Source organism: Desmodus rotundus, chromosome 9, assembly GCF_022682495.2.
Source record: "Desmodus rotundus isolate HL8 chromosome 9, HLdesRot8A.1, whole genome shotgun sequence".
Taxonomy (NCBI): Eukaryota; Metazoa; Chordata; class Mammalia; order Chiroptera; family Phyllostomidae; genus Desmodus; species Desmodus rotundus.
In genome coordinates, this window is record NC_071395.1 from 27,566,458 (window position 1) to 27,589,946 (window position 23,489).

The following is a 23,489-nucleotide window of genomic DNA, read 5'->3' on the forward strand; positions in this document are numbered from 1 at the left end:
AGAATATGTCATCTTTTGTCTTTGTGGTAACCAACTCTCCAGAGATTTACTGTTTTATTGAATTTACTATTAATTACATGGGCAAGTAAAATGCTTTCCTGCAGCATGAAAGCTTTAACACCACTTAATGTAGTATTGATTTTCTTTAGATAGTATCTAACATAAAAATACTCTCAGGATTTCTTAAGTTACAGCTTTCCTGACTTGGTTTGACTCTTTCAAAATCAAAGTGATTACCGCAGGCTGTCTATTATGGGAAATGGAGTTTGCGATTAAAAATTAAATTACTTTTATTTGAGTACATTTATATTGTTAAAAATGTGCCTTCTTTGTAGTTAGATTATAATCGCTCGTAGCCACATCAAAGGTCACAAAAAAAAAGATTCTCAAAATAGCCAAGAGTAAATTTTGACTTCATTTAATCATACTATCTATACAAAGCTAATTATTCATCCATAAGGCTACAGCAATGTATTCAGGAAAACAAGAGTTCTATATTAAAACTGGTATTCTCTTTATTTCTAAATATGCCCATGGAAGCAGGTATACAAAGAAAAAGTATATACATTACAAAGAAGTATCCACATTAAACATAAGGAAAAAGGTAAATGCATATATTCCAGCACAAGTAGATTCACAGGAATCAATAAGGAAAACTTCAGATATGCTTTCTCTTCATTCTTCTTAGCTTTATCAAATTTGGAAACAGGAAAGGGATAATGAGCAGGTCCACTATCTATTTTGCCTCAAGATGCCAAAAGGTTACTCTGAGGGTTTCATTTCATTTTGTAATGTTCTGGTACAATTTTACTGGTGTTTCTACAAGCAAAATGAATGCACTTTTTCTCAGGAGTTCTGCAATCCACAAGTCCAGTTCGTCTTGTCACCTAGCCCTTATCATTTACAGAAATAAAATCGTGCTGGCATCCTGGGAAGCTGTACTGGAGTTCTTGATTTAACACACCCCACAGATTTAGGAAGCAAAAGAGAACTTATTACTCCTCTGAAGAACATGCTGAAGTTCTGTATTTTTAAAGATCTTGGAATGATTTTAAATAAATGCAAATTTTCTTTGTAATATGCATGGCAAAATGAGCTCATGCATAATTAACAAAGGCAACATTTCTAGAAGGTAGCTACTTCCTTTTCCTGCTTCCAGGGCATTTAATTAAAAATCCCTAAAGGATCCATATAAGTGGGTGGAGACAAGTTTTGAGACAAAGAGATGTTTCAGTCTCTAAGAATCCTATCTGAGAGGGTGGGAAGAGCAAGTTGTGTCATTTGAGAACATTACTGAGGTTTAGATCTGGAAGTAATCTTAAAAATCAGTCATTGAAAACCTCTTTTTTAAGGAAAGAGAACAAGACATAACATTTCCTTTGTTAAGTAAAGCTTTTAAGTTCATGTTTTTAAAAAGTCCCACTTACATAATACTATATTTGACAATCAATATATTGTAAAATTGTGAAAATATATGCCAGTTATTCAAAGAGAAAGTTGTCACAATTCTTAAATACTTATCTTCCTTTAAAAGTCCTCACTTGTCAACTTTAAAACTGCAGATTACAGAAATTGACATTTTGGATGTTGAGAAAACAGGTCTTTTGGAAATTAAAAAGTTAAAAATAAAATGAATGGTGCATTTTTTTTTTAAGGAATATGACAAATAATTTTGGGAAGTATTAGAATTTCACAGCTGTTCAGGAAAATCTTCACATTTCCCAAAATAACACTCTGCACAAACATTTAAGGATTTTGGATCTGTCGTCAATCCCAGATTGCTCATGGGTGGGGAGTTGGGGGGGTCCAAACCACAGTGTAGTGTTTTGGGAGCCAGAACCTTGACCCTTCGTGAAGTGGAGATCCCATAGCAGATGGAACAGAGAGAGGCTCTGCCAGAGGGTCCCAGGGGAAACGGCCACCACTCCAAAATCAGTGGAAGGAGCCAATGTTTCCCGCAAGCTATGAAAGAATATTTGCAATATTATTCAACTGAGATTCCTATGCACATTTAAACAGGCCCATCGTTTAAATCCTGACTCATCTCTAAGATTGTATGTTGCTCATTTATTTTTCAATAGTCAACCTTCGATGCTCATTTTAATTTCATTTTACCTCGGTAACAACATCGGAGAGGTGAAGAATATATAATGTGACAACCATGGAATGCCTCTAAAAATTAATTGGTAACCCTGCTGTGGATTGACATGGATTACAGTCCCAGAGGCCACGTATTATCAAACATGGCTGATATTCAAAGTTCCTGACTCAAGGAAATTAGTCTAGTGCATGGCTGTCTATTCCTCTCTATTTAATCTCTGGTTCATCTGTAAATAAAGTTATAAAGTTTCACTGAAAAGGGTTGTTTGTTATTCTTAATAAAACAGTTGATCTTGAGCTATTGGTGTATTTGCTTCCTGTATTTACACAAAGGGCAAATCTTCATTAAAAAAAAAGGTATTCATTTATTCCCAGATACACAGATTGTATCTGTGAAGATACCATCATTAAGAGATTATACATGGCCTCTGGCTTCCTGAAGTTTACATTCCAGCCCAACAAACAGGAAACGATAAGCAGGGTGAGACAACTCTGCCTGGGAAAATAAATGTGCTATGAAGGCATGAGAAATGTCAACGACCCTGACTGAGCGAGCATAGAGACTGAAAAGAGGAGTAAAGTCGTTCCAGAAGAAGTAATTTGACCAGTAGGATGAACAGAATTTATCCAGGTGAAAAGGAGCATGAACAGTGTTGCAGACAAAGGAAAGAGCAGATGCAAAAGCTCAGAAGATAAAGAGACCAAGATAAAAAATTAAAAATTTTTTTTAAAAGTTCTGTTTGGCTGGGCTAGGAGAAAGGAAGAAGCAGAATGGATAGAGAATGTTAAGTAGTTTCTATCGTTTTAACTGTTTTTGACATTTCCCAGTGAACAATGGGGAATCACTGAAGGGTTTAAGCAAAAAATAAAAATTTTTTAAAGATTAAAAATAAATAAATGTGTGTGTATATATGATTATATACATATGAGATGAGATATATTTGCATTTCAGAAAAATCACTAGCAGAATGGAGAAGAGATTGGGGGAATCATGAGACAGACAGGGAGATTATCCAATCTGGATAATGGTAACTCTCCTACGGAAGAGTAGGGGGATGAAGGAAAGTGATAGAGCTCAAAATTCAGCCACGCGTGGCTGGTGGCCCTCCTATTGGACTAGCACAACTCTCAACATAGAGAAACACCCAGAGGCTGCCTGATCTCTTACTACACCATTATAAACTTAGCAGATGGTCATGGTGAGACGAAGTAAAACAAAAACAATTTGTAAAAATATTTGAATATTTGTTTTGTTATGAAAACGTGGCCCTTGAGAGAAAGATAAAACCAAGACAGAGAAAATGCAAGTTCAAACTTTGTTGATCAGGTGACAGTATTAAAAAAATGGAACATGTATTTAAAAACCCAAAGTCTCAAAATGCTTTTAAATGTCTAACCTTAACCCATTTAACACAATTAATTTAAATACAGCCTGTTAAAATTTAATTTACATATCTCCTGACAGCTGCTTCACTTGTAAGTGGCAGCTTTTTTTGACACCAGTGGTTTGGTAAATCCACGGCAGGCGATTGCAAACCAGTTTCCATCTTGATTTAATGCTGTTTTAAGTTTATAAGAAAAATGTCACTGTGTAAACAACAGACATTTTGATTAAACACTCAAGTTCTTATTTTGGCTGTTAAGTCAATAATGCAGCTGGATTGAAGGCCGTTTACATTCCCTTAAAACTGGGCTTTGGTTCAGCTGGAGTTGCACTGACATCATTTTCCAGCGCGATCTGGATCCTCGGAGCAGCCAGTTTGGAAATATCCTTTACAACCACAAAATTTTCTACCGTTAACACATTTCCAGAAGAAGGTCTCACAAATGGCCTGTGCTTAAAATAGGACAGACAATCCAAAAATAGTCTTTCATCTACTGTGTACTTTACCAGTACAAAACGTTTAAGGTAATTACCACAACTCTAAGACAAAGGCCTTTGGTGCTATTAGTTATTTTTCCCTTCACCTGAGACTGCCTTTGCAAGGTCTCTTATTTTCCTTTCTATAGTAGGTTAATTAATATGTAACTCGGAGTAATGGTTCTCAAATTTGTTTCCGCAGCAGAGCGCCTGAAAGCCAGGGTACGTTTTCCTAAACAACAAGCTCCAGGTAGAACGTCATAGATACTGACATACTATTTAACAAAGCTATACAAACTAGGAATACCTTACAAAAAAAATAATGATAATACCGCATTGTAGGGCCACAACATAAAACCACAACTTGTAGCAAATATGACCATTAGAAAAAAGGTAGTGGAACAACCTCAATAGGCCATGATGAGTTTTTCAAAGAACGTTAATTCAAAGCCTGCGTATTTACTGTCAGTGACCACAAGTTAAAGATAAATTATGAAGCAAAAATGTTAAAATGTATTCAAGACCTTCTAATAACTATTATTTTATGTGAATTAGGAAGAATATCACTATGATTTCATTTCAGCAGCAAGACACGTGCATCCTGCTGGCTGAACGAAAGGATGGCAGGCGGAGCCCAGGTTCAAGAATCACAAATTCAGAGCTCTCAACAGCAAGACCTCAACTTACTTACCTGCAGGAATTCTCTGACATTAGATCCCAGGACACGCAAGATTGTATCGTAACCAGATTCTTGACAAAAGACAAAAAACATCTTCCCAAACATTTGGAGGATTTCTCCAGCATTGAGATCTATTTTATAGGTTTGAGAGAATAACAAAAACAGACCATGTTATAGGTAGAATACTGTTAATGGGAAGAATGAAGATACACACATAATAAAAAATTAAATATCCTCAACCTTTGAGCATAGTGAATATACATCATATGAACAATTTCTGGCAAGGGCAGTACAATGAAATCTGAGAAGACAACCTATTACCATGTTAACAGTATAGATTTGTACTTAATAGCAAAGAAATCAGTTTCTCACCTTCCATGGCAAACTAGTTAATTAATTTTGAGCTTTTTAAAAATATATATTTAATGTACAACTTATTCTTTTCTGGAAAATACAGGGAGATCTTAAAAATCATCCAGAATGAACATGATAATATTTTGGTGCAAAATAATTCTTCTTTACCTATGTATACATATTAATAAGTCAGATGCATATAGTATGTACCCTAATATCCTGCACTTTTGTTTATATCCAATTATTATTATTTCTTAAAACTTTAAGATTTTTTTTATAAAATCAATTTGAATCACTTTCTCAGTCTAGAGATGCAATAATTTAATCAATTCCCTTATTCAAAATATAGGCTTTTCCAATTTTTGATAATATAAGTGACTTTGAAATGAAAGCACACATAAACCTGAATGCAAATAAATCTAATAATTTTTTCTGCTTTTAAGATTTTATTTATTTTTAGAGATATTTTTAGGGGAAGGTGAGGGAGAAAAAGAGGGAGAGAAACATCAATGCGTGGTTGCCTCTTGTGCGTCCCCTACTGGGGACCTGCTTTGCAGCCCAGGCATGTGCCCTGACTGGGAATTAACTGTCGACCCTCTGGTTCGCAGGCCAGCGCTCAGTCCACTAAGCCACACCAGCCAGAGCTAAATATAATAATTTCTTTAGGAAATATTCCTAAAGGATTTGAACATTTTTTTAAAGTGTGTGATTTCTTTTTAAACTCTGTCCTCGACCACACTAGATATTTAATTCTTAAAAATTGACAAATTTATATGAAAAATATTTCATATTTGTTTCCATTTTGATTACTAACGAGATTGTATCTTTTTCTTATTGGTAACAATTTATCTTTTTTTTTCTAATTCTTTCATTCTACAGTAGGTAGTATTTGCTCTTCTGGTTATATTTGGCAAAGTCAAAAAACTTCTTTCTACTGTATCCAAACTGTAGCCTAGTTACAAATTAAGCACTCTGAGAATGAGACAGTACTTTGAGAAAGAATTTTTTTCCATGAAGATTTCTCTTTGAATTTTGTTTTCCTTTGCGTGAGTTTTGTCTGATATAGATGTTTCCTGTTTCTTTTACTAATAGCTAACAAAACTTGTCATTACAAAAGAGATTTGGGTATATTATTTTTTGCATACTACACTTGTGTAATAATTACCGTGATGTTGACATTATAGCATAAGTTCTTATGTTATTAACTTATTACATTAAGATTCAGTATTTTTTTTTCTTCCCCAACACATGGCTTTCTGTGGGCAGGGCACAGGGCAGAGAGCTCGTCTAGTCCCTAAAGAGTTTGTAAAAGGAAAAATAGGACTCAGCATAACCTGAGCCTAACATTATGTGTAAATGTCTTCCCCACCAGGGCTGGGCAATGTACACCCTGCATAATTATACAATGTGATCTTGGACTATTCATTCCTTTGGACTTCTGTGTGTAACTTAGCCAAAGAAGGGAAGTCATATTCAACTTACTGAGGACTTTGCTTGCAGCAGCAACCAAATCGTAAGTTTTAGAATCATCATATATTATTCTGACAAGAAACTGCCCTTCTTCATCTAACTGTGCCTCTTTTCTGGAAAACAAAAATGAGAAAGAGAAACAGAAAAAAAGTTGGAATAAGAGAACAAGTTCTATAGTTAACATGATTGTGTAAACAATGGTTTTATATCTCAAATAGGATTTGTTTTTGGCAAATTTGTTTAAATCAATGTGTTGTACTTAAAAGTCTAATGATTGAGAAGAAATGATTTCACATTCCCCTCCCCAAACTAAAATGATACAGGTAAGTTCATTTAGCAGGGCTAACATTTATAAAGTACTTTCACACCCAATACAACATCTGATATTAAATATAATCATGAAATAACTTTTGGTTTAATAAACAGTTAGCAAATACTATTTGCTTAGTCCCTACACGTGCCAGCCATTGTTCTAGGCTGTGGGAACACAACGTTCAGCACCATAAACAAAAGTACCTCTTGGGGCATACGTATTCCAGGTGGGGAGACAGAAGAAACATAAAACGAATTAGTAACCCGTAAAACAGTAAGGTGCTTGGAGAAAAATAAAGCCGGGTAGTTCAAGTTCAAAAGCTGGAAGCCTCACTGAGAAGATGGCCTTGGAGTGGAGTCTAAAGGAGCTCTAGGAGGAGCCATGAGCCATCTGGGGAAGTGTATTCTGGGCAGAGGGAAGAGCACGTGTCAAGGGCTAGATGGGAGCAGCCTGGGGAGGTGGAGGGACAGCAGAGGCCAGAGTGGCTGAAACAGTGGTGGGGCAGAGTAGCTGTAAGAGGACGGATCAGAGGGGTAACCTGGGGTCATTGGCATGACTCTGTAACTTACTTGAAAGAGATGGAGGGTCCTAGCACTTGTGGGAGCACAAAGACTAGCAGACCTGGTTAAAGGGGTCCGTCCTGCTACTGCATTGAGAACAGGCCAAAAGGTCTAGGACAGAGCAAGGAGACCAGTTAAGAGCCTATTGCCAATATGCTGGTGAGAAATGCCGGGGACTCAGTTCAGAGAGGAATTAGTGGAGGGAGTGAAAAGCTGTCCATATTGGGACTTCTGAAGGCAAATTCAACATGACGGGCTGATGGACTGAATACAGGATGTGAGAGAAGGAGAGGACACAAGGATGACACTGACGTTTTGGCCTGAGCAACTGGATAGATGTCGTCACCAGTAGCTGAATTGGGAAAGACAGTTGGAGGTAGATGGGGGTAAAATCAAGAGTTGTGTTTTAAACATATTAAAGTTTGAGTGTCAAGAGGACAGATAATATCTTCTAACATATCCTTAGCTTATTAAAGGAAGTTGCTCAAAATATATACAACATTAATAAAAGATCATTAGAGTAATTTTTAATAGTTGTCATGATTGTACACATGTATTTATTTTGATAGGATTTGCATTATTTTTCTCAAACAAGTGTCCAAACGGGGAGGAACATCCATTGTCCAAAATATTGCTGGCTATAGAAGAAAAATGACAAGTTTCCAGGTCTCTTTTCCAATGTTAAATTCACAAAAATACACGGAACTTGGACATCAGTCTCTAACCCTCAATCTAATTCTTCTAAATCCTATACACTGCCAGGAAAGAATAGAAGAGAAACTAGTCACTATTCTTAGGTAAATTTTCAACACAGTGGCCCAAAATAGCTCCTTAAATGCTGCCAAGGCTGTCCACGTGGAGTCTGAGCCACTTTGCCTCCCTCGGAAGCCATGATAGCAGAGCTGCTACTCGGGGCTCCGGTACCACTGTCTGTTCAAGGGAACAATTCCAAATAGTGGCATGTCTTAGGTCCAGGTGGGATGGAGATAGTCTTTAAAAACCCGGTGTTCTTCAGAACATACCACTTGTTTGCCCAAAATTATGTGTAATAGTGCATGTGGGGGGTTGGGGAGGAGGGGAGACATGATTTGGTAGGCACAGAAATTTGAACTTCAGAGCCCACAATCCAAATGAACTTGGACAAATCATATAAAGCAACTGAGCAATAAAACCTCTCTTTTCTAAAATTGGGAAAATAATATAACCCACCTTCCACAACTTGAAAAAGATCAAGTGTGCAAAAGGATGTTCTAAGTAGTTGAAGCATTATACATATATTGCTAATCACCATAATACCTCCAATGTTTACCTATTCAAAAATTTAAAGAGCTATAGAAAAGACGGGAAATTCTTCTCCCTTTGGCTGAACATACACAACTATTAAATGAAAGGAACTTATCTTCAAAACCTCAAGTCTTTTTAATACTCAAAGTCATTAAATTATGACAATATAATCTACAAACACTGACTTACCTTTCAATAAATGCTATTATATATCATATGCATTCTAATTTCTATTCGTACAAAAATATAAAATAAAGATGCCCTTTGACTTATGATGGGGCTATGTCCCAATAAACTTACCATAGGTTGGAAATATAAGTAAAAAATAAGGTCAAAAACGCATTTGATGTACCTAATCTTAAATGGCCCACCTTAAATGTGCTCAGATCACTTACTTTAGCCTACGGTTGGACAAAACTGCTTAACACAAAACCTGTTTTCTAATAAAGCATTGACAGCTCCTGCGATTTCTGAGCTACAGAATCTGAAAAGTGCTGGCAACACAAGGCACTGTGGAGTGTCGGTTGTTCAACCTTGTCCACGGCGCGGCTGGCCAGGCTCACTGCCGCCGCCCAGCATCATGCCACGGCGTTGTACTGCCCGTCACTAACCCGGGGAAAGGATAAAAATTCTAAATTTGAAATATGGTTGCTACTGAATGCACATTGCTTTCCACCATTGCAAAGTCAAAAAATCTTAAGTCAAAGCAGATTAAGTCAGTGACCATATGTATAAGAAAGAAAAAAACTTTAAAAATCCTCCGCTATTTTGAGAGAACAGCTGCTAATATTACATTCAAGTTGTTCATGTGTGAATACACTTGTATAAATAACACACACAAGATTATACTGCTTTAAAACCTCCTTTTACCATTTGATGGACCTCTCTTCATGTTATTAAATGTATTTCTATACCTTGACTGCATAAAACTACATCCTATAGACATGTTAAAGTTTTAGCAATATTTGGATTGCTTTGATTTTCTTACAAGTATAAACAATGTTGTGATGATTATTTTGTAACTAACAAATATATTTCTGCCCTGGCTGGTGTGGCTCAGTGGATTAAGTGCCAGCCTGTGAACCAAAGGGTAGCAGGTTCAATTCCCAGTCAGGACACAAGCCTGGGTTGAGGTCCAGGTCCCTAGTGGGGGGCCACATGAGAGGCAACCACAGACTGATGTTTCTCTCCCTCTCTTTCTCCCTCCCTTCCTCTCTCTAAAAATAAATAAATAAAATCTCTAAAAAATATTTCTGCATGAAATAGAATAAGTGCCTGGAAATGGAATTGTTGATTTGAAAAATACAGATAGCCTAATTTTTTTTCATTTTGTCACTAACATTTTATTATGGAAAAGCATTGGTCTATAGATTGGCATTTTGAAGCCTCTGATTTAGGGCATTCTAATAAAATTTAATTAAATATATATTAAAGTACAGATTAGTTCATGCTCTCACTGTGCCCTATTCTGTTTCCTCCAGTTGGGATAAATCACATGACATACATTTCCATAATAAACTCAGTTTCTCGGAAACACCAATCCATTACAACCATTAAATGAATGAGATACAAATAGATGGCAAAGATCCTCTAAATAAAATAGAGGGATGGCCATTTCCCTAGAATTTCCCTAACCATGAATCAATGCATCTTTTCTTTCCTATCTTTCATTTTAATAAAATAAGCTCCCTTATCTTTTAAGCTTTACTTCCTGAACTGATCAGCCCAGCATGATCCCTGGAGGGAGGCTGAAATATAAATTAAACAGTAGGGACATGAAAGGAAATAATCATTTCCATTAAAAATTTCACACTGAATTCCAATGAAATATTCAGAATATTTAGGATTCCTTATTTATATTTATCTTAAAAATATTTGCGGATTCCTTATTTATATTTATCTTAAAAATCTTTGGGGATACAAATCTTTGCGGTCACTCTTCATTCTTTCCCATCAATACCCTCCATGCCCCACCAAGGGAAAGGAGTTTTGCTACAAATATTTGAGCAACTATTATGCCCTAGACACTTTTCTAAGCACTTTTTAATATACCAATGAACAAAAGAGATAAATTTCCCTGCCCTCATAGAAGTTACATTCTAGCTGACAGAAACAAGCAGTAAGCAATAAACATAATATATGCTCAAATTTTATAACCTAATATGAGGTGATACATGGTACAAAATAAAGAAGATCAGTGTCTACTTTTAGGCTATTAGGTAAATATGTTTCCTGTGGAGGTGAAGAAATGAGTATTCTGAAGTGGGAGAGCTTGAATACAGGCACCTTGAAAAGGAGTCTCGAAACAAGGTATGGTCTGAAGCAGAAGAGGTCAAGATACACCAAATAATTGACCTGACCAATGATAGTTCAAAGGGGTCCTGATCCTATAAAACCCATTATCACAGCACAGGCCATACAATAGACGATGTATAAGTGTGGTCTTGTCAGTAAATCCTAGGATGGGCCATGGTAGTGAGCTGTAAGGACATCATGAATGCTGGCTAGTGTCCAACCACTATTAAAATTAAAATCTCCCATATAAAACATAGATAATAACTGTATATAACATCTTAAAAATTAAAAATGTAAATTGTTGCCCTGGCTGGTGGCTTAGTTGGTTGAGTGTCATCCTAGACACCAAAAGTTTGCAGGTTTGATTCCCGGTCAGGGCACTTACCTAAATTGCAGGTTCAGTCCCTGGTTGGGGCATGTACAAGAAGCAACCAATCAATTTTTCTCCCTTATATCAATGTTTCCTTCTCTCTCCCCACCCTCCACTCTCTCTTTCACCCTTCCTCTCATTCTAAAATCAATAAGCATGTCCTTGGGTGAGGAATTTTTAAAAAAATGCATGGTCTATCAATTTTCAATAACTCAATCCAATGATTCCCAGTGAGTCTTAATCCATGGAGGCCAAACTCTAGTTTGAGAGAGCTACCAAGGAGTGAGAACCTTTAAATACAGTGAAGGCTTCCTGCTTGGACCCATTTTAATTGGTAAAGGACAGGCTTTTCAATTCCATATATTCACTCATCCAAGAACCGTAAACAGTAGCAGTAAATGCTCTCATGAGGGACACAGATTTTAGTAAAGTAACATGACTCTTGATGTGTAATTGCATTGTCTCCACTCTGCTTCAGAAAAAGAAAACTGGTCCATGAGGCTGGAGTGCTGAAAGCAACTGGGACATGATGACTGAAAGGTCCCCATGTTGGAGTGATTTGGAGATTGACCTCAAAGAATTTCAATAAAGCAACAATTTCATATTTCATGATTCAATAATGAAGGGCAAGTAGATCAGAATATGCAACAGAAGCAAAGCCACAGTAACAGAAGGTCCAGTCAATACTTCAGAATGTTTACCTGGAATAGAAATTTCTTTAACCTCAATATCATTTGATACAGAAAAAGATGCTTCATTTTGCTAGATGTAAACAAAGATAACATTTCCCCACTGTTTCCTTTTTAATGAACAAAGTGGCCAAGTAGCAAATGGAAAAGCTGCAAGTATGCACGTTCTCTGAGTTGTCACCCTCTGACCTGGGTCAGTTACACAGATTTCTTTAAGTGTGTTTTCCTGTTGATGTCTGCAGAGTATCCACCCAGAACTATCACCTTCCAACACAATGAAGAAAAAACATTTGCTATAGAAAGAGTCTAAAGGACATTGTTCCTTTCAAGCAGCACCAATATCTAGTTAACGGTGGCCATAATTAGGTCTTGGTATGTTAAGAAGGACAATACAAGTTTTCTGATTTATCCTCTGTGTTCATTTTAATGTGGAATAATTCTTCTTGACCCATCCAATAAAATGCTTCTGTCATGTTTTTTAACTCTCAAAAATTGCAGATTGGTAGGAAAACAAAGACCCGGCTTGATTTTTGTGGTTATCTCACATTGTCAAAGCAAAACCCAGAATGACTACAATGACCTGGCTTATCTCCTAGACTCCATACTGCTCAGCCATGGTCCAGTGAAGCTAAAAATATGAAAATCAAATCTTATCATTCAACCCAACGGTTAGTTTTGCCAGGGCTGCTGAGGGGGTAACAGAGATGACAGAATCAAGGGTTCAGATACTTTTCTAACATGTGTATCTTGACATCATGTTTATTTTTGTGAAATGATAGTTGATTTTTCTCATCCCTTAGGAGCCATGGCTTAAGGAAACCAACAAACGATTTGGAGTAGATTCAGAGGTCTCTTCTGCTTTTTTTTTTTTTAACAGGTATTTAAGGTCTATATCAAAGGTAGGCAAACTACAGACAGGTGGTCCAAATTAGCCTACCACCTGTTTTTGTCTTGTCCAGGAGCAAAGAATGGTTTTTATACTTTTAAATGGTTACATTTTAATAGTTATATAGGCACCTGTGTAATATCCTCAATGTTGACTCCTGGTTTGCAGCACCTAAAATATTCACTCTCTGACCTGTTAAAAGAACGTTTATCTACCCTCCATCTAACGCTTTTTCTTTTTCTTAAAAAGAGCAAATTAAAGCTCTTGGGCAATGGTTACAGTGTTGGGAGTGTAAGTAGATACTGAGTTTACAATGAAGCACTGTTGGCTCTTATCCACTTAAACTTTTTGTCTGGAATCCTTTACTTAGGATTTTATTTGTCATTAAATGTTTGGCATCCTTTCTCGTGAAGGATGGTTGGCATTTCCTACCAAATCAAAAAAGCATTATGGAAATTTTATAAAATCAATGTAGATAGTTTCTCACAGACCAAAAATAAAGATAAAGGAATTTGGCACTTACTGAGACAAAATAATTTTTTTCATATATTCTGTTTTTCATGAAAAGTTAAAACTGAAAGTATCTTGGACCATTGACTGCAGTGATCTTCCCTAGAGCAGACGGTGAGGTCGGGAGAAGGGATCGAAATCCCCCAAGGAGCACTTCAAATTAAACTCCTCCAACGTCTCCTCACCTGCCTGTAGGCAGTGAGAACCTCTCCGCTTGGATAACCACATGCCCTTCCACAGAGCCCTTGGTAAAATCCCTCAGGGGTTCCAAATGGGTTGGAAACCAATGTCCTGCTGTTTATTCCACTCAGTACAGGACGCTGTACTATGTGATCTAATCCAGATAATAACTGTGCCCAAGACAAGATGAGCTCCCCCAAAGAGGATGTTGTGGAGGGGAGGGTGGGGGTAAAAATGAACACCTGGATTGCAAATGCTAGTTTCACTAAGAGTATTTTCCTTTCAGAGGCACATAATCTTTGAGATAATTTTATTTTAAAAAATAGGATTTGTTTCATTTTAGCATAAAAAAGTGATTCAAATGATTTAAATCGTGAGCGTTTTGAACAAATTAAACACTGTTCAAAGCTACATAAAGATATGGTAGTGTGTTAAAAGATACTGATGGTTAATTAAAATTAATAATTTGTTTTTAAAAGTAGAATGCAACATTATTGTCAGTGTGATTTGACAGTTAAATTCTCACATCAATGTAATTGGTATATTTTTAGATATTTTGACCTTTTCTGGGGGAAAATATGGCCAATAACAAACAAATCACTTGATAATTTAATTTTAAAAATTTCCAATAAATTTCTCTACAATGTACAATTTTTCATCTTTGTATTTAACAGTGATCTAAATTGATACTGGGTAGGATATACATTCTAAACCTGGTTAAAACACATAATGACTGTTTAACCATATAGCCATCTTTAATTGTCCTCTAAAAAAATATTCACTGTCACAGCACAGCCACCAGAAAAGTTAGAAATGTCTGTCTTACAGATGAGAAAACACCGTGTGAAGGATATGCTTGCTGTTTTCATAAATTCACAAAGAAAATGGCTTAAAAATAATCTTACAGTTGTTCCAGTGTATAAAATCTTGCTCTTGATGTCTGTCTTCTGTATAACTGTCCACTAAACAAAATAATAATTCTGAAGGTATTAGTAAGGTTCAGAGAATACTGAAACCCCAAAGTAAATCTTAGTGCCTAGCTTCTCATTTGATTCAACTGCATAATATAATACGTAGATGTGCCCTGTGGGTAACATAAATATTGCTTATGGATCATGAAACGATGTTCATTGATACAGACCCAAGAGAAGGAAAAGATGCATTCTAGTGCTTAATATTTAACACTGGTCATTTCCATGGAAACATATTTATAAAAAATCCCTATCGTGTAACTGCATAATAAGGCTTGATTGCTGATAATTGTAATGTATTTTGGAAAAAGTAGCACGAAAGTATCACCTACTTGATAGAATAAATGTAATCAGTGAGGGCAGGAAATGAGAGTGCGGAATGACAATGTGTTCTCTGCCCACCCAGGTACCACGCCCTCCACCTCTATGTGAATGTGACCGCTTGTTCCTACTGTAAATTCTTGTTCCAATACGAAAGTCCTCAAATCCGGATTTGGTTTAGCTGGTTGGTTGTGCTCATCTATACGATAAGTTAAATGCAAATTTCACCAGAATGGGAGAGAAACAAAAGAAACGGCCTCTGTGAAATTGAATTGTTCGATGCGGCAGCAGAGAGGACCCCTCGTTTCAACAGGTTTAAACCCTCACCCAGAGTCCTGGGCTCACAGCTCCAGAGTGACACGCTAGGGCGCCCTCCCACTCTTTTCAGCCTTCATCACCGTAGAAACCAAAAGGGTGTGGGGTTGGGGGATGATTTGGGGAAAACGAAAGAGCAAACATTCCAATTTCACTTTATTTCACAATGAATAAATGTACGTGATTCACAGTTGCTCAAGAAATAGCCTCAAGAGAAGCGAGTTTTAGCATACCGACATGGCTTAACTATTTTCGTGTCTGCAAGGTGTGTAAATTTTAAAGAAGCCAAGGTCTTCCGTTTGTTTCTAAGGCCACTGGGAGCTTGAACGTCGCGGAGGCCTTTGTGGTCCCCCTGGCCCTGCTCTGCGTGGGAGCCGCCGGGCCTGCAAAGCCTGGGAGCCGTCGGATGCCGGCAGCGCGTTCCCACGCTCCGGCCGGGTCGGGAGGCCGCGGTGACCCAGAGGCTCCTTCCCTGGGCTCTCGCCTTCCCAGCCTCGCCCCGCCCGGGCCGCCCCTCCTCTCAGGGTCCCGCTCCGGAGCGTGGGAGCGCAGCTGCAGCCGGAGTGGCGGGCGGAGGCATCTCCGAGATGCGCGCCCGCGACCCGAGCAGGAAGCGGAGAATGAATCAAGCGGGGAGCGGGCGCCAGCGCACGAGGAAGCCTGGGGACCCTTCACACGCGGCGCCAGCGCGGGACCTAAACTCGAGGAGCCAGTCACTTACTTGATGTCTTCCCATACCTCCGGGCCATAATTGCGGATCACCAGCAGCTCCAGCGCGTGGTTCACAAATCCGTACTGCGGAGACGGGAAAATCTGCGAGTCAGGGACCAGCTGTAGGTGGGGAGGGCTTGAGCGCGAGTTTGCTGTCACTGCGGTGCTTTAACCTTGTACCCCGCCCTCTGGATCCAAGCTATTCCGGGTACTAAGTGTTAAAGAGGGGCATCAGAGGGGCGCAAGCCATGCCTCAATAAAGGGCAGATCCTCTCCATCACTGTCTACCCCACCCCCATGCCACCTTCTCATCCCCATTCACCTGCCAGGCAGGTCAGCGGGAAAGCGTGGCAGAGGGGACGCGAACCTGCACCTCCCACACCAAGGTGCTCAGTCTCCCACACCCGCGGGGCCGGCCTGAGCCGGGAAGCCCCCGCGCCTCGGCCACACGTCCCCTTCCCAAGCTCCGGAAGCCGCGGCGCAGTGCAATACAGCTGACCTCCCTGCTAGCAAAGGCATCCACAGCCCCTGCCGCGACCCACAGCGTTCCCACCTCCCCAGCCACGGCCGCAGGCCAACAGCAAGGCTGCTCCAGCGACCAGTGGTGCACTCTCCGAGTCCCTGCGCCAAGCTCCATTGGCACGGCCAGTTCCCCCTAGGCAGCCAGGCCGGTCCAGCTGCGGTGTGAGTGTTCAGCCTGCCCCGGCTAAGAGCACTCACCATAGTGTCTGCGCCCGGAGCTGGGGAGGCAGCCCTCACGGAGAGGCACGGTCGAAGGGACCCGAGCAGCGGCTGCAAAGGCGACCGCGCAACAGGACCCCAGCGGCAGCATAGAGCTGGAAAGAGCGCAGCCTTCCCGGCCCGCCTTGATTGCCATCTCTTCCCAGCCAATGGAGAGTCGAGCCGCAGGGGGGCTGGCCGCTGCCTCTTAGTTTTCAACCAGTCAGAGGCAGAGGAGGGAATTCAGATGCTGTCACCACTGTTGCGCTCTTGGGCCTTCCCGCCCCCTCTCTAGTGACAAGGCTTTCAATCGAGGCCATAACAATGACAGCAGAGAAGCCCCAGTTTTGTTATTTGCATCAATTTGGGACAGGGAGAATGCAGCTATTGTAGTCCTACCAAATGTATTCTCAGAGGTAGGAAAACCTGAGTAGGGCTGTGTATGTGTGTGGGTGTGTTTTGCAACGCACAAGCCTTAAAAGGAATAGGCCCTTACTGTCAACATCCTCTTCTTTATTGTCATCTTGCAGATAAATATTTCCTTTGTGGCTTGGTCCCTCAACAGTTTATGGTAAACTGAAAGCTAATAATACTGAGCTTTCCACATTTAACTTTCAGTCAATGAAAGTAGCTGAGAGGGCCAGCTAAAATTTTCAGCAATACAGTTTGGTGAGCATGGTGTCCAAACCAGCTCTGCTCATACTGAACTTCCCTATAAGATTCAGTAATGATCTGTGCTTAATCCTGGTGGGACACCTGATCCCACATCACAGCCAGGAATCCAAACTTTTTAACTGTGCAGAATTTGGTCGCTGCCCTTGTTTTCCTGATGAACGGGGAAAAGCCCAGTACAAAATGAGCGGACTTTCAATTAATCCAACCCCATCTATAATCTACCAGGCACTTGAGTTAGTTAACTCTCTGAGTCCCACCACGGGAGAAGAAGTAAGTTCCTGTTGATTAAAACTCTGTGTTTGAGTTACACGGACACGACCGACTAGGGTTAGGTCAAAAGTGAGGAAGGAAAGGTGAGCATTGCTTCCAGATCTACAGAACCAAGTGGACCTGAGAAGCCAAGATGATATATTATGATGTGAATAGTTTGCTGTGAGAACAATTTCAAGACAATTAGAGAAAAAGTCAGAACAATAAAACTACTGGCATTCATACCCAGAGACCTATCTTGAGACATAATTGGTGCAGAAATAATTACATAAGAAACAAACAAAATGACAACAAATAACTTATAAAGTATTAATTTCCATCAGTGGTAGAATGATAAAGTAAATTATAGCTTTTCATACCATGAAACACTTTATACAATTATTAAAATATTAAAACATTGTTAACTATTAATATAGCCCATTACTCTATACAAACACAAAAAAACTAGATATAAATTGATACAGAAAAATATATTTTTAAGTAAACAAATGACACATAAATGCTATCACCTTCAATATATATTTTTTTACCCGAGGACATATTTGCGTTGCTTTTAGAGAGAGAGGAAGGGGGACGGAGAAACACTGATGGGAGAGAGAAGCATGGATTGGTTGCCTCCAGTCCACACCCAGACCAGGGGTTTCTCTGCCCTTACTAGGAACTGCATCCACAACCTTTCAGTTACGGGACGACGCTTCAGCCAACTGAGCCACACCAGCGAGGGCTCACTTGCAATTTTGTAATGGTTGTACAGTGTAAGGTCTTATTTGAATAATAAAAACACATACATATACATCGTGATAAGCATAACCTTCTGGGAAGATGTATAGGAAATTTTTGATATGTCTATTGTCTGTAATTAACACCAGTGGCTGGAGGGACCAAGACTTTTTTTTACTTTTTGTATTATGACCTTCTGCATCTTTTGATTTTTTTTCTGTTCACATGAAATAATGTTTTTAATTTGTTAAAAACACTTTTTCTCCTATTTTGACCTGTCTTCCTTTGAACAGAGGAAGAATGAGCTGTGGTGTCTTTACTTTAGACTCTCGTTAGGTGAAACATAGGGCAGAAAATTGCTCTCTAGTGATGAAAAATGAGGAAAGATAGAGACAAAATGAATAATGAGCATCCCTGCCAACTTTTTTCTATCTGAAGTTCTAACTTTCACGCTCATTGTTCTTTTTGTCTAGTAAATGTTTGAACTTATTGACCTTTTGTCCAATACTTATTTGCATTTGTAAATATGTATACTATTTTTTTCTAATTGTTTTAAATTGACTCTGATTCAAGGAAATTCTGTTCACTGAAACATTGCCAACTTCTGTTTGGCCCACAAGTTACTACAAAGGATATGAAGGCCAGGGAGAGAAGGGATCCCACCAGCCCTGCGAGAACCCAAAAGAAGTCACTACAGTTCTGTAAGTGCCCTCCCTGCCCATTGTCCCTACTGCTCACAAAGGAGCAGAGAAAACAGGCCACAAGTAAGTTATGCCATATTCTCAGAAACAATAAATCACCCTCCTCTGTGTGGCCCAAGCTGAAGAGAATCAGTTAGGGAGGCAAAGCAGAAGCTTAGGGTATGGCTTAGCCAGCCATGAAGTCAGTGCTACTTGAAGATCAGTCCAATGCATAAATACTAAATAAATAAAAAGGCGGTACGTGGTTGTCAGAGTGTAAGCTGAAATGACTCACATTTTCAGCTAATAAAAATATCTTAGTTGGCCAAATGAAATATTAAATGTATTAAATGTTTTCAAGGCTGTTCTAGTGATGTGAAAATAACAAACTGTACATTGGGGATTAAGAGGAACATGTTTGGGGGAATGTTCTCAGGTCTGTGAAAGTGTTTTTCAGAGCTTTGGTGTTTTGCCAGTTTTTCTATCATGGAACCAGGACTTCTATTTTTAGATCATTTCTGTGGAGCAGGGTGTTTGTTAATTTCAACAACTACTTATACAGTGATTTGCATTGTATTCATATGTTTCTTTAATATGCATGGATCAGAGCCCAATTATCGTTCCTTCATGAACCCTTGCTGCTAGAATTGGAGAGGCCCACAAGTATCACACCTCTCATGATTTTTGTGAATACAATCACTCAGTACTTAAAGCAAGGAACTCAGCATGCTTATAAGCAAAGTAAAAAGTGCGTTCTAAATGACGCATTGTGTGCCTTGATGGTGTGGTTCAGCTGGTTGGAGGCTGTCCTGCAAAATGAAAGCCTGCCAGTTCGATCCCTGGGTGGGGCGCATGCCTGGGTTGCTGGCCTGGTTCCTGATTCGATCCATCTTTCTATCCCTGTATGTCTCTCTCCCTTCTCCTGTCTTTAAAAATAAATAAATAAAATCTTAAAAAAAAAACAAAGGACACATTATGTGATATTGTTCTGAATCAATGAAAAAAAGATATTTGATAAAACAGGTGGCATTCAGGTATCCTCTTAATTTGCAAATTAACTCTAAGTTTAGTCACATGAATAAGGTATAGGTATTGAATATTAAAAGAAGCACTTTTTTAAAGTTACTCCTATAATGAATTATTTTAAATTTTTTTTGCCATCAGGATTTATAAACAAACAATGCAATCACATATACATATTCAAACATATATATATAGTTTTCTCTATATATAGAAAATACACACATATGGTTTTCTCACATATATATGTATATAATGTTTGAACTCTGTAAGCAACTGGAAAGTAAGAGAATGAAGGATGATGCTTAGTATGGATGTTATCATTATAAACACTAAAGTAAAGCAAGTCATCATCATATAATACTGAAATATTTGTAATTAAGTAAAAATATATTTTATTTCTGAGAAAAGCTTGTGAAAACTACATTTAGCTCCAATGTTATGCTTTCAAAGTCAAATTGATTAAAAGAACTAACTGGTCTTACCTGGCCACAGCCCATATGTTTATATGGCTGGGAGAGATGATCAGGTTTTTTTGTAAGGATATGTCTACCGTGAATATGTCAAAGATTCATCTATTTTGAGCACTGAAAGGTATTTTAAAGGTCACATAGTAAAACTTTCTTTACCTATATCAGGAAACCCCTTATGTATTTTGCTTTGTAGGGAAACAATGAGAAATTGAAATCTTAGCCAAGAAATAATAATAGTAAAGTAATGTATCATTGTCCTCAGACGACCTGGAGGATTTTCAGATTCCCGCGAAACCAGAGCTAAGTGTACTCTCCTACGGTCTCACCAGCAGGAGGTGGAATCGAGCACACGAGTTACACATGTCTGGTTCAAAACAGCCCACAGCTCTTAAAAGCCTCTAGATACTGCATTAACGTGCTGCTCTTTTGTCGTCTCTGTGCACCTACATACTGAATACTACTGATACATACTGATACAAAAGGAAACAGGAGAGATTGAGAGCCATTAATTCAAATGTTTGGTTACTTCTCTTTTTATCTTTTCTTGATTGAAAAAGCGAAGAACAAAGTTAGCAATGGGGACAGTACAGGGTAGCAAGTATTCAGCTTACCTGGTTTTCTCCATTTTGTAAAGGTTAAACATTGAAGCAGTTACTTGCTTTGAATACAGTTTCCTCACTTATAAAATGGGGGAAATAACAGGTCAATACACTCCAGTATTGAGACGATTTAAAATACTACCTACCTCACAGGTTTATTGTGAACAGTAAATGGTTTAATGCACATATGATGCATAAAGCAGTAAATGGAACGTGCTAAGGAAGTACTCAGAAGCTGTTAGCTCATTTATTTTTGAGGTTGTTCTTTTGCTGTGCTGAGAATCAACCATTAATATGACTAAACTCCTTGTGTTGACCTTATGGAGATGTAATGTGTCCACTGGCAGCAAATGCGTAGTGAAAGCAGATGAACCGTGGTGATTGGAAGATCTACATCAGCCTTGTCACTTACTTGCTTGGCCAGTTAACCTGAATCAAATCCCCCATTAATAATGAGGATAACACTGCCTGGCCCACTTCCATCCACTGGGGTACTAGGAAGATTGTATAAGATGACATGCTTGAAAGCTTCTCATAAACTTTAAAGACCTACACATTATCTGCTACTAATTGTATAGAATTAGCAACTAAATAAGCCAAAGACTCACATGTGAATCACTGAGTGACAAGTGACAATCTGACAATCTTTTGGCTAAATTTATTTCTTCGGAATTCTGTCTTTTTCCTTTTTGTTAAAAATAAAATCCAAATTTAACTAATGATATAACGATATTATACATATTCTAACAAACATGAGTAAAAATAATAAAAGGAAGTAAATCGTCCATTAATCCATTTTCATAGACCATGAGCTTCTTTTTTCCTGAATGGGTACTTTATTGGCAACAAAAAAAGTTGAAATTAATTTGTGCTGATGTGATAAAATCTTATTCATTTTCATTGACATTTGAAACAAAACAATTGCTTTGAATGCAGCCACTACTACATACATATTTAATAAAATGTAATTTACAATGCGTTTTGATGATCTTTAACTATGATTTCTGGTGTCTCCATCTGATAGTTCTCCCACATGACAAAGAACATCAAGCTAAAATATAGAAACAAAATGACCTAAATGAGTTTAACTAGATCAAAAGAGCTTTAAGGATGCTTCATTTGAGAAGCATTAATACCGTATTGAAAAGATTAGAGTGTGAAACAATATTTACTCCACTGCAATAATTATCATGCTATTTAGTTTTTTAAATACCTCATTTCTAAATAACCTTTGCAACTCACCAAGCACTTCCACACACTTTGTCTCCTTTTCATGATCTCATTGTTTATGAGGGAGATAGTGTTTTGCTTGTTTTGGATGTGAGGACCTGAGGCCCAGAGAAGGGAGGAACTCCTCATGCACTTCTAAGGGGAATCCTTTGACTCACTGACCCTATTGCCGATCTTTGATTCCAAACCCATAGCTCTTTCCTTGTGATATAATTAGTTCTGTGCATGTCTGGACAGTTGGCGAGTGTTGTTATAATGCCCAATAGAGTAGACAGAAAACAAAAGAAAAGTTATCTACAGTTTGATAGCTATGTAAATTAGGGAATTCACATGATTTCCCTGAACTTCATTTTTCTTATCTATAAAACAAGGACATTATAGATAGTAATTTTTATACCTTCTCTAAGTAAGTTAACATATAACTTAAATGAGTTAACATATGTGAATGTATTTTATAGAGTATAATTTAGTCCACAATCGATTTGCTATCTTTATTATATGACTTTCTGTCTGCATTATATGAATTTTGAATATTCTTCATGTGAGAAAATACCATGAGAGAGATAAAGACAATCGTCTTTGGCCCTACAGTGAACAAGTTACTAAACTTCTCTAAACCTCTGAAAATATAGCAATCATGAAGATAAAATATGATAATGTAAGTAAAGGATATATTACAGTGTTTGACACATGGTAAATGGTCACTAAATGTGAACTTGATAATCCATTACAGAAATGTGTTTATAATAAAGTAAACAGTCCATTTTCCTAGGTGCTGAGTTTGAGGTAAGATAATGCTTAAATCCCCTCCTGACACTGCAGAGGATCTAAGCCGAGGTTTCCTGATCCCTTCCTTCATTATCAGTCAAGCCATGCATTTCGGAGCCAAAGTCAGCAGAATAAAGCAGCTCTAGATTAGTTCCATTCTATTATCCGGAGTGAATGAGAATCAAACCACCCTGGGCTATGTTTTTCTTTTCTATCTAACAAAATAATGTGCAGTCAATTGACTGAACTGCCTTTATTTCTTTCTTCTTTGTACTCTGTTGCTTTCATTTTCATTCCTGGCAAGAAACCAATAAAAAAGACCACAGATAATCCCCAAAGCTACTCAGACCTACTTTTTGGGTCTGGTAGGGAAATCTGTGGTTTTTCCAGTTTAACCCTGGTAAAGTGACTTTAATGAAACCAAGAATTTTCTCACACACAAAAAAATGGTGCAGGAGAATAAAC

The 23,489-nt window shown here is 38.2% G+C and overlaps 1 protein-coding gene across 2 annotated transcripts in view; it reads right to left on the reverse strand.

The window, feature by feature from the left end:
- The window catches only part of GUCY1B1 (guanylate cyclase 1 soluble subunit beta 1), a 31,723-nt gene extending 14,997 nt beyond the window's left edge, over nt 1–16,726 (reverse strand). The window contains exons 1-4 of one of the 2 annotated variants that reach the window (XM_024568823.4): nt 16,590–16,697; nt 15,880–15,953; nt 6,477–6,577; nt 4,653–4,771 (exon numbers count right to left, since the gene is read on the reverse strand). In XM_024568823.4, coding sequence (XP_024424591.2) covers nt 4,653–4,771; nt 6,477–6,577; nt 15,880–15,953; nt 16,590–16,592 — 297 coding nt within the window. In that variant the 5' untranslated portion in view covers nt 16,593–16,697. Of the gene's footprint in view, nt 1–4,652; nt 4,772–6,476; nt 6,578–15,879; nt 15,954–16,589 lie in introns of both variants that reach the window. The other variant, XM_045202686.2, reaches the window with a different exon arrangement.
- Nucleotides 16,727–23,489: the final 6,763 nt, after the last annotated feature.